Below are 12,064 nucleotides of genomic sequence, written 5' to 3'. Positions count from 1 at the left end.
ATTTACTATAAATTGACTAGAAAATGGGACAAATATTTTCTCTGCCTATTCTTTTTCTTCAAGAATATCTTTGTCATGTGACTTTTCATTCTTCTATACATGTTTTGGAATCTGCTTATCAAGTTCCAAAAAATAAAAATATAAAAAAAATATTTTAATGGCCAGGCATGGTGGCTCACGCCTGTAATCCTAGCACTTTGGGAGGCCAAGGTGAGCAGATCACAAGGTCAGCAGTTTGAGACCAGCCTGGCCAACATAGTGAAACCCCATCTCTACTAAAAATACAAAAAGTAGCTGGGCGTGGTGGCACACACCTGTAGTCTCAGCTACTTGGGAGGCTGAGGCAGGAGAATCACTTGAGCCTGGGAGGTGGAGGTTGTGGTGAGCCAAGATCGCGCCACTGCGCTCCAGCCTGGGCAACAGAGTGAGACTTAGTCTCAACAAATATATATATATGTATATAAACATATATTTTAAAACCTGCTGAAATTTTCATTGAAATGGCACTAAATCTATAGATCAATTTAGACATAATTGACAGACTTACAGTATTGAGTCTTCCTATCCACGAACAAGTTATATCTGATCATTTATTCAAGTCTTTTAAAATATTTCAGTAATGTTTTATCATTTTTTCCATAAATGTCTTACATACTTTGTAAGATTGATTTCTAAGTGCCTATTTTTTTCTGCCTATCGTAAGTGAGATTATTTTAAATTGTGTATTTTCTGGGTTTTGCTAGTGAATAAAAATCCAGTTGACTTAAATGTGTTGATTTGGTACCCAGCAACTTTGCTAAAGTTTTATTGTAATAATTTGTCTTTAGATTCTTTGGGTGTCATTTTACATGCAAACACATTACCTGTATATGACATTATGATCTGTATATTTTCAATTTTTGTGCTACATTTTTTCTAATACTCAAATTCATTTTGATTTTATCTTAGCTTACAGGCTACATCACCTAGCATGCCTTAATAGTAATTTTAATTATAAAACATTAATTAAAATTTCCCCACAAATTATATTGTAAGTATAATATAGTTACATCATAATATATACTATAATGACATTATAGTTACATTATAATTATATTATAAAATATATAACTATATTATAAAATAATGGTTATATATATTATTTATAATGCTTGCTTAAGATAATATTTTAAAAAGTTTTTATTAGGGTAAGGGAATTCCCGCCTATTCTTAGTTTAGTGATCTTTTTTGATCATGAAAATATGTTACAGTTTTTCCATTGACTTGATAAAAATATAATTTATCTCTTTTAATCTGTTAATGTGGTAAACTAAATTAATTGATTTCCTGAAATTGAACCCACCTTGCATTCTTGTGATAAACCTATTTCAGTCATAATATATTCTCTTTTTTATACATGGATTTAGCTACTAACACTTTGTTCAAAATTTTAAAATGTAAAATCATGAATAAAATTGGCCTACATTTCTCTTTTTCAATATTTTTGTCTGGTTTTGATATCAGGATCATATCAGATTCATTAAATGAGCAAGGGCATTTTCTCATTTTGTATTTTCTGGCACAGTTTTGAAATTATGTGTATGTTTAGGGGGACTCATCTTGAAAGCCACCTGAGCCTAATATTTTCTCTGGAGGAAAGATTTTCAACAATTTATTAAACTCTTCAATGTTTATTGAATCATTATACTTCTCTCTTTTTTTCTTGAGCCATGTTTGGTAACATATTACTCTAAGATGGTTTCTATATACTGTAACTTAAATTCTCTACTATTAGCATAAAGTTACTCATAGTATTATTTTTTCTTCTTTTATCTTCATTTGGCATTTTTTGTAAAATTTTAGTTGGGAAATAACATTACATATAGTAAACCGTACTAATCTTAAGTATACTGCTTGGCGAAATTTCAGATATTACTCACCAGGGTAACCAACACATAGAGAAGATACGAAACACTTCCAGCATCCAGGTAATGCCTTGCTTTTCCTTCCCTGTTGACAGGATCCCAGAAGTAACTACTCTGACTTTGATCATCATAGATTAGTTTTGTCTATTCTTAAACTTTCCATGAATAAAGTCATTTTGCTCCTCATTCTCTCAAAAAAAGAATTATTGCATTCCTTTTATAGTCATTTTGATATGTGTAATGTTTCTCTTATTAGCTTTTTAACTTCTGCAAGTACAAAGTAAGGCTCCCCTTTTTATTATTAATATTATTTATCTCTGGTTCTTTTTACTGATTAATCTCACCAGAAGTTTGTAAACTGTCAGTCTTTTCAGAAAACTAACTTTTTACTCCATTGGCCTCCTTGTTGTTCATTTCTTCTTTGTTTTCTATTTCATTACTTTTGTTCTTCACTTTATTGCTTTCTTTCATTCTACTTTTTATGGGTTTATTTTATTGTTCTATTCTTAAGGTCTTAAGTTGATATATCTCAGTGACAGTATGCTTTCCTTATTTTCTAAAGTATATTTTTATTTTCTAACAACTGTCCCTCTAAGTGGTGCATTTAGTTATATCTCAAAACTTTTGAAATGTATTTATCCTTCAGTTTTCAGCATTTTTAATTTCTATTTTTATGCCTTCTTTGTTCAATGCATGTTTTAAACTTTAAAATGTATGATTTTAAGATATATTTTTCATTTATAACTTACTTGTATTATAGTCAGAGAACTCGATTTGTGTGATCCTCAGGTTTTAAGTTTGTTGAGATAAGCTTTATGATAGGAGGCACGTGAAGGAGACCAGCTGAGATTTAATATAGTTTGGCCTGGAGAAAGGATGCAGGAGATGCAGATAGAAGAGAAATTACAAAAGAAGAATCAATGGCTCCTGGGGAGCGATTGCCCTAACAGGTTAGGAGAACAGGAAGCATATAGGAAACAGAAACAAAGTTTCAGGCAGGAATGACCAGGCAAAAGACGAAATACTGACCAAAATGGGAGAAAAATGAAATTATAGTTGGAGTTGATTAAAGGGCTAGCAGAAGCTTCAATTGGTAATGTTAAAAGGGAAGCTGAAAACTTAAGACTGGGAGTTAAACAGAAGTTGAGAATTGAAACTTCATATTTTGCTTATTTGTATGGGATAACAATGAGGGAATAGGAAATAGGAATTCCTATTTCAGAATAGAAAGGCAGGTTAAGAATAGAACCTTTAGAAACATGCACACTTAAAAGATAAAAAAGCATAAAAAGGTTTTTAAAAGTATAAATAAGGGGAACCAGCTATTCAGGCTTTTTAAAAGCTTTTGGCAAGATTCTTAAAATCAGGCTGCTAAATTTCTAGAAATACAAAGTACATGTGCTAGAAAACTACATCTACGTCATATGATAGGTAGAACAACACCGTAATAAGAGATCTAGACATCCAGAATATAGCTTTCACTTTTCTTTCATCATTTAAAATCATCTTGACTAGATATTTACTAATCTCCATCTTGACAAAATCTCAGTCAAAAATGTGAAATGTTTCTCCCAGACAGAGTTCTACGATGACACAAGATGATTCCAAAGTCTTTTGGCCTAGTACCAAAAGGATAAATATTATTATGTGCAATCAGCAATTTGAAATACAAAAACGTTCCTATTTTTGAATTTCATAAGTTCTAAAAAGTCACTGTAACCATATAAAAAATATCAACAAAAGGTCGAGAACTGGAGGTAAGTACAGAAAATCTAGGAATGGTAGATGCAGCAAATTCAATAATGGGAGCAATGATCAATATCAGGTGATCATGGAACTGGGTAGAAAGCATGGATGCAAGGCACCTGCTCCCACATTCCAACCCATGGTACTGGTGCCAGGGCCATTGACTCCCTGTTCTATTACTTTGTAGATGGCAAAAAAATATTGAATATAGCAACAACAATACAGATTGGACTTCGCAGAGCAATTCACTGTCTTTCAAGAACATCTTGAACCTTATCAATTTATTTGGTCCTGTAAATTTTCTATTTAATTTTTTAAATACTGTCTCTTTAGAGGGAGCTTAACCCATGTAGTTTTTGCTCTTTGCATATTTAACTTCGCAAAACTTAGTATCAGCAATTTGAAATACGAAAACTTTAAAATATTTTTTAATCAATCTGTCTTTTTTTCAGCCTCATAGGGAAATTTTGATGAACAGAACAATACAAAACAGAACTCTGGGACTTGAGTAGGTTCTGAATTGTCACCATGTACATTTCCATCTTCCATACAAAAACCATAAAAAAATATTGATTCTAAGACACTTAAAACAGATCTTCATATTAAAGATGAACTTTGGATTGTTACAAACTTCAAACCTTTTAGTGTATTTTAATGTATTTAGATCAAACCTAACTTTAGTTTTAGGCAAAATGACCTATACCCATAGGTATTAGTAACTAGATGTACCTGAAAACAAAGTATACACTATTTTTTGTTACTCTGAAGGACTTACATTGTATTCATTTATTCAACTAACATTTACTGAGCCCTTATGATAAGTCGATGGGCATTCAGAGATGAGAAAGGAGAAGGAAGTAGGGCTTCTTTGCTTGATACAGGGTCTCACTCTGTTGCCCAGGCTGGAGTGCAACGATGCTATCACTGCTCACTGCAGCCTCGAGCTCCTGGGCTCATGCAATCCTCCCACTTCAGCCTCCTGAGTAGCTAGAACTACAGGTGTGCACCACCACATTTGATTAATTTTTCATTTCTGTAGAGACAGGGTCTTGCTATGTTGGCCAGGCTGGTCTCAAACTCCTGGCCTCAATGATCCTCCCACCTCAGCCTCCCAAAGTGCTGGGATTATAGGCATGAGGCATCATGCCCAGCCAAGTGAACAAATAATGACATTTTTAAAAGAAAATCCTAAAGGGGAGACCACCTTTGATAAGGTTTTCAGGAAGGCCCACCTGACAGACGAGAAAGAGCCAGCAGAACAGACAGGCTGCTTGGGAAGAGCAGCTCAGGTGATAAAGTGGGGAAGCAGCACATGTTCAGGACCTGAGCAGAGTCAAGAAGGAAGAGTCGCCAGAAGGAAGTGAGAATAGCCTGCCACAGCCAGAGAGCCCATGACTTTGTAAGTTGGTGAGGCATTGGGGTTCATTTGAGAAAGTGGGAAGCCACGAAAAAATTTTAAGTGGCTTCATTTAATTTACAGGTCTACGCTTCCAACTGCAGCATGAAGAATGGACCGGAAGCAGGCAGAAGATGAAGGAGAGGGTCTGTTAGGAAGCTACCGCGGTATCCAGACGAGAAACAATTGCAGCCTAGAGTAAGATTATGGCTTTGGAGGTATACAGAAGTGGATGAGATATTTGAAGATACTTATTGGAGGTGGAATCAACAGTATTCATTGATGGATTAAACATGGAGAATGAGAGAAAAGAGGAATCATGAATGATTCACAGGTTTCTTGCTTGAGTAATTGGATGTAGAGTGGTTCCCTTTACTAAAATGATGAAAGTCTGGAAGAGGAAAACGTTTCAGGAGAGAGAACCAGGAGTCCAGTGTATACATACAACACTTCAGACAAAGGTTTCCTGGACGAAAAATCTAGTTGGTCATTTGTCCTGCAAAAATAAGAAGACATTTTGGGAGGGCCACCAGGCACATTCAAGCTCCATGGCATGACACCCATGCAGTGAGGCGTTTGCCTAATATGGGCCTGGCACTGTCAGAGGTACCAAGAATATGAGACTGAGTAAGTTCTTGCCCCAGGAAATTAATGAGAGGAAAAGACAATGTAATAGATAATCATAAAGCAATGTAACAATTTTCATGTGATATTTACTCCATATTATCTGCACAGGGCATTGAGGGGATAGGGAGATGCTTGGGATGGAGAGTCAGGCTCATAGGCGGCCTTCTAGAATAGTTGATCTCCAAAGAAAGGATAAGCTGGACAGCCTTCTGGAAGGTGCAAGACAGTCAAGAGGAGAGAGGTTATTTGGGGAGAAGGAACAGGACAGCCTCAGTAAGACACAGAGACAATATGTTATGTGTGGTTAATTAAAGTGCTTCCAATTATAGAACAAGGAGAGGGCAGGGAAAAGAAGGGGAAGCCGAAACCTGAAGGGTCCTGTATTTCACAATAAAGGGATTATTCTATCATCCTATGGGGATGGAGGAGCAGAACACTCACAATGTTTCAAATAGGAAGGGACATGCTAGACAGATTTGTGTTTTAGATGGATGGTTCTGGCAGTGGTGTGGAGACGGATTTGAAAATGATGAGACTCAAGTCAGAATGACCAAATGAAGCTGCTTCAGTTGTTTAGGAAAAGAAGATCAGAGATTGAACTTAAAACGTGGTAAGGGGATGGTGGGAGGAGTTGATTCAAGAAAAACAGTTGGCTGGGTGCAGTGACTCAGGCCTGTAATCCCAGCACATTGGGAGACCAAGGCAGGAGAATCACTTGAGCCCAGCATGGCCAACATAATGAGACTTCGAGCCTACTAAAAAAAAAAAAAAAAAAAAATTAGCTGGACATGTGGTGCATACCTGCATAGTCTCAGATACTCAGGAGGCTGAGCCAGAAGGATTGTTCAGGAGGTTGAGGCTGCAGTGAGCCATGATCCCACCACTGTACTCAAGCCTGGGCCACAGAGTGAAACCCTGTCTCAGAGAAAAAACCCTGTCTCTACTAAAAAAATACAAAAAAAAAAAAAAAAAATTAGCCGGAAATGGTGGTTCATGCCTGTAATCCCAGCTAGTCAGGAGGCTGAGGCAGGAGAATCGCTTGAACCTGAGAGGCAGAGGTTGTGGTGAGCCGAGACCAAGCCATTGCACTCCAGCCTGGGCAACAAGAGTGACACTCCATCTCAAAAAAAAAGAAAAGAAAAATAGCTGACCCTCAAATAACACAGGTTTGAACTGCATGAGTCCACTTATATGTGTATTTTCTGCCTCTGCCACCCCCAAGACAGCAAGACCAAACCGTCCTCTTCTTCCTCTTCTGCAGCCTACGCAACGTGAAGACAATGAAGATGAAGGCCTTAATGATGCTCCACTTCCACTTAATGGACAGATTTTCCCTTCCTTATGACTTTCTACTAGTATTTTCTTTTCTCTGGTTTACTTTATTGTAAGAATACAGTGTGTAATACATATAACTAACAAAGCATGTGTTAACTGACTGTTTATGTTATCGATAAGTAGGCTATTAGTAGTTAAGTTTTGAGGGAGTCAAAGTTATATGCAGATTTTTGACCGAGTGAGGGGTCAGTGCCTCTATCTCCCGGAATGTTCAAGAGTCAACTGTACATATGAGCTGCAGTCAAGATGGCTTGATGACCAAATGATGCAGAGTAGAAAGGAAGTAACTGAGAAGATCGATGGATCTATAGGTGAAATACAAAACATAAGAAAAAATGCAGGTTTAGAGAAAAGGTGCTGAGTTCAATTTGGGACCCACTGAGTTTGAAGTTCAAGGGAACATGTGAGTGGATACATGTAGCAGGCAGCTGTTTATATGAGTCTGAAGCTCAGTGCAAAGATGTGAGTTGGAGACATCATTGCTTTTTAAAATTAGCTCACGCCTGTAATCCCAACACGTTGGGAGGCTGAGGCAGGTTGATGGTTTGAGCCTAGGCTGGTCTTGAACTCCTCATGGCAAGCTCGTCTCTACCAAAAATACAAAAATTAGCCAGGCATGGTGGCATGAGCCTGTAGTCTCAGCTACCCAGGAGGCTGAGGTAGGAAGATCACCTGAGCCTGGGAGGTTAAGGCTGCAGTGAGCCATGATTGGACCACTGCACTCCAGCCTGGATGATAGAGTGAGACCCTGTCTCAAATCAATAAATAATAAAATAAAATAAAATTAGCTTCACTGAGGTGTAATCCCCATAAAAATAATAAACCAATTTTAAATCTGCTGAGTACTGATAAATGCGTGCAGTCACGTAACCACCACAGGCATCGAGATAAAGAGTGTTCCCATCAGCTCCCAAAGGTCCCCTCCCGTCCCTTGGATACACTATTTGGAGAGCGGTCAGTAAAAGGTGGTCGTTCAAGCTCTGGGAGTGAAGGAGGCCTCATGGAGGGGATATGCAGAGTGAGAGCAATGAGGGAGAAACAAACCTACAGGAAGGGGCTAGCAAAAGAAGGAGAGGCCACAGGGCGTTCACAGAGGCAACCAGGAAGCCAGGAAGGAAGACACAGGCCCCATAAAAGTGGACTGGCCAACAGTGACAAGTACTTAGAGACAATAATAACTAAGATATACTATCGTTTTGTTTCTCTAAGTACAATGCATTGGTCAATTAGGCCAGAAGAGCCCTTGGAGTCAGTTGCAATAAAGTGACGAATGCTGAAGATCCTGTGCAATGGGTGAGGGAACTGAAGGAGAAGAGAAAGAAGACAGGAGTACCGAGAGGATGCTGTAGAAAAGATGGGGATTCAACTTCAGCTAGAGGAAAGTGCCATGGGATTGTGGAAAGAGAATCCTGAACCTGGAGTTAGGACCTGAACTCTTACCCCTTGCCTACCACTTACTGGCTGTGTGATCTTAGACAATCCTCTATTTACCTGGCCCTGTTTTCTTGTCTGTAAAATAAAGTAGCTGAGTCAGATGGTCTACACTGTTCCTTCTATTTTGATTCTGTGGCACCCTATGCACATCTCACGACATGGAGATCATGAGGATAATGGTAACGCTGGCAAGAGCAATTTCAAAGGACTGGGGGGGGACAGTGTGAATTGAAATGTGAGTAAATAGCTCCCCACGGAAACTTGACTACCAAGCACACTAGAAAAAGGAGGCAGAAGAATACATGTTTCCAAAATCTACTGTAGAACTTCAAAGTCATGAGACAACATTCTGAGGTCCAGATGGGGCAGCCCCTGAGTAGACAGTGCCCAGAAGAATCAACATTTATTCAACATATAGTAAATGTCAATAACTCTGCAAGGTGCTTCATGTGTGGAAATAGCTAAAGGGCCAGTGTTCTTCCTGTCCCCAGTTAATCTTACCATCTCTGGAATCATTTATCATAGGTTATGTGTAAATTTCTATCACACTCAACCTTTGAGGAGCAAAGAAAAATGAATAGGTTCTCCAAAATATTTTATTCAAAACAAAATCATCATTGCAAATTTAGATTAATAATCTGAGGATTCTGGCACAAAGAAAACATTTTTCACAAATTCAGAAAGCATTAGGCAGAAGAAATGGGATTCAAACTCAGATCTGTCTTCAATTTCAAATCTCTCTATTACATAACAGCTACCAACAATTATCCTTCTTTTAGTGTTGCATGCCTTGTCTTTCATCCATTTTTTGGATTGCAGGGTTTTATATAATACTTATCCTTCCCAGATTTATATTTAAGTTTAAATCCCTTTTAATTAGGTGTCCTAGTCTCAATTATATAATATTCTTTTTAGTCTTTGAAAGATGTACGTGAATGTTTACCAATATTCTCTGTGATTCTAAGTCACGGTCCAGAAAAATCTAACCTTGTTCTTGACCATACCTACGTATCCAGGTTTTATTATCTCCTGTGATTTTCTTTTCACTTCTGGAGTCTCAAGCCTCAGCAAGAAGAAGAGATGAAAATACCAACTATGTTGCTAAGTCCTTCAATTGCTACCTAGGGCATCTAAGTCAATAGACATACATGTCACATTTCTTTTTGTGATAAAATTTATTCCTATCTGATACACCTGTCCTTTGACAAAGACTTATATAATAACATTTCATTTTACCTAATCTGGAAAAAAATGCACAAACTCCTCAAAATGAGAACTTACAGAAATTTAACTTGGCTAACAAAGAATGTGAACAAATGAGTATTTATTTTGTATTTTTCTTGCTGACATATTATTTTTAGGCTTCTTTTTGTAAAACTTTGTGTATATTTAGATAATTTTCTATATTAGTCTAAATATTATTGATTTTATTTAGAGGTACATAAATTTATAACAATAGTATGAGTTAAAAATGGCGATAGTAACGATGATTAAAATGTTGAACAAATTAGTGAACTTTTGAGGCACAAAGAAATATTTGAAACTAAATCCTAATATCTCGTCAATTAAGCATATCACTCTAAGCTCTTATTAATCAGGTTTCATAGGGAGGTACTCGACTGCATAGTCATTTTTGACCCTTAGTCATTAGGTGCTTTAAAAATGCAATTGTAAAACTTAAACAAGTATTTTAAAAAATATTTGAAGTATTATCCTATGTAAGTGCAGGATAAAGATAGGCTTTCTAAATATCACTAAGATTTTAGGTGTCACTCGAGCCTTAATGATAAATTCTCCTCATCGAGTAACTCTAAGCAACTTAATGTGTAAATACTATTTATATGTCCTCATTCGTTTTTGAAATATTTCCTCTTAGATGGTATTACAATATATAGCAATTTATAAATATCAGAAAATACAAACCATGAACAGATAAGAAGATACAGGCATATGCCCTTTCATAAACAATCTACTAAGAAACAAGAGAGTCCAGCTATGCTTCATTTAAAACGCACAAGCAACACCAAAATCACACACACAGACACGCAGACTAATGTAGTCATTTAAAATCAACTTTACACACTTTGTAAATTAAACATGAATATCAATCTCTTGTAGGCATATGTTAAGCATTACAAAATAAAAACAAAGGAGAAGAATAATTTTCTGCCTTAATGTTTTAAGCATTCTCAGTCAAAAACATTTAAAAACATGAGACATTTTGGGGACAACTGAGGAAATTTAAATATGAACCTCTTACAGATGATATTATGGGATTACTTAATTTCCTCTTTTAATTTAGTGAATTGCTTTAGCTAATGATGTCATAATTGAACAAAAAAAAACCCTTATCTTTAGAAGATGTGATGATACCTGCAACTTTCTTTGATGTAGCTGAAGTTGATTTTAAAAAGGGGTGCAGAGAGAGAGAGAAAACGCAACAAAATATTCTTATCTGGAGGACCTGGGATACCCATACACAGGCACACATATGTGTTTGCTGTGTTGGTCCTTTAACTTTTCTATAGGTTTAAAAAATTCCAAAGTAAAAACTTGGAAAACCCTCATTTCATATGCTTTTAACTACTAATATTTGTTTCAAAAGAAACAATTTGATCCAACCCATGAGCTACGAGCCGTAATCAAAGCTATGTTCTTCCAGCTGTCCTCAGCAGTTTGAAAGGATTTCATGTATTTAAATGAGAGAAAAGTGCAGATTTACTTGGGGAGGGGAGAAGGGGGAAAGTGGCTTCAAAGTTTGGGAGTTTGCCTGCCACACAGATGCCACATTTTGTGAGGCCAGGCTCTGTCTCAGTCTTCTCAGCCCTCCCCTGCCAGCTGACTGATGGCTATCTGCAGGGAGCCACAGGGGGGCCTCCACCAGGGTGTGAGTGCAGAGACAAGATAAGGAAAATGCAGTAACCCCAAACTGAAGGGAGAAGGATCTCCCTGGGGTTTTCATTTGGATGGATCTCCAGATAGGGGCAGGTAGGGAAGTGGAAAGAGCTTTTAGAAACCAGGTGATAAAGCATAAAGAAATATTAAAATGAGCCATCCTCTGCTCAGCTTCTAAGAAATGATGACTTATGAAATGATTTCATTGTAAATGAACTTGTTTCTTGTACTCGTCACAGCAAAGAAAGCAGAAAACTACTCTGAAACTAAGGAGAAAAAAAACCACACACACATTAATTTTGAAACCCAAAGAGTAGGCCTCAAACTCAGGGATAGTGTCTTTAAACAGAATAATGGGCACGTGGTGCTTAATAAATGTAGGGGCTTTTTAAAAATCCTGTTGTGAGGAAGTATTTTCCTCACTACCCAGAAGACAAACTGAGTGTTGACAACATGGTATTAAAAAGCCATCCCTACCCAATTTGTTATCCCCAAATATATATATTCTTGTTAATTTACTCTAAGCCAACACGGTGGCTCATAGCATCTTACTTTTGTGTCATTATCTCTCTGCCATACACACAAGTCATAGCTGGGGATTTCAACTCACGGTGAAGCTATGCTGAGATTCCAGATCTCAGTAGTGTTGGCATGAGCGCTGGTCTCTTCAGTCATAGAGAAGACAATATCCTAGGGAGACTGGAATTAGTCCTATTTTGCACCATTC

The 12,064-nt window shown here is 37.1% G+C and overlaps 1 protein-coding gene across 6 annotated transcripts in view; it reads right to left on the bottom strand.

Moving 5' to 3' along the window:
* The window catches only part of ZNF521 (zinc finger protein 521), a 290,706-nt gene that overhangs the window by 150,677 nt on the left and 127,965 nt on the right, over positions 1-12,064 (bottom strand). The window contains exon 5 of one of the 6 annotated variants that reach the window (XM_030810627.1): positions 11,862-12,027. The exons of the other annotated variants lie outside the window; for them this stretch is intronic. Coding sequence (XP_030666487.1) covers positions 11,944-12,027 — 84 coding nt within the window. The 3' untranslated portion in view covers positions 11,862-11,943. Of the gene's footprint in view, positions 1-11,861; positions 12,028-12,064 lie in introns of those variants that run through there. 6 annotated transcript variants of the gene reach the window in all.

The sequence above is a fragment of the Nomascus leucogenys genome, chromosome 4 (genome assembly GCF_006542625.1).
Source record: "Nomascus leucogenys isolate Asia chromosome 4, Asia_NLE_v1, whole genome shotgun sequence".
Lineage (NCBI taxonomy): Eukaryota > Metazoa > Chordata > Mammalia > Primates > Hylobatidae > Nomascus > Nomascus leucogenys.
The sequence above is the reverse complement of the archived record's forward strand: the minus strand, read 5'-3'. Positions and strand labels throughout refer to the sequence as shown.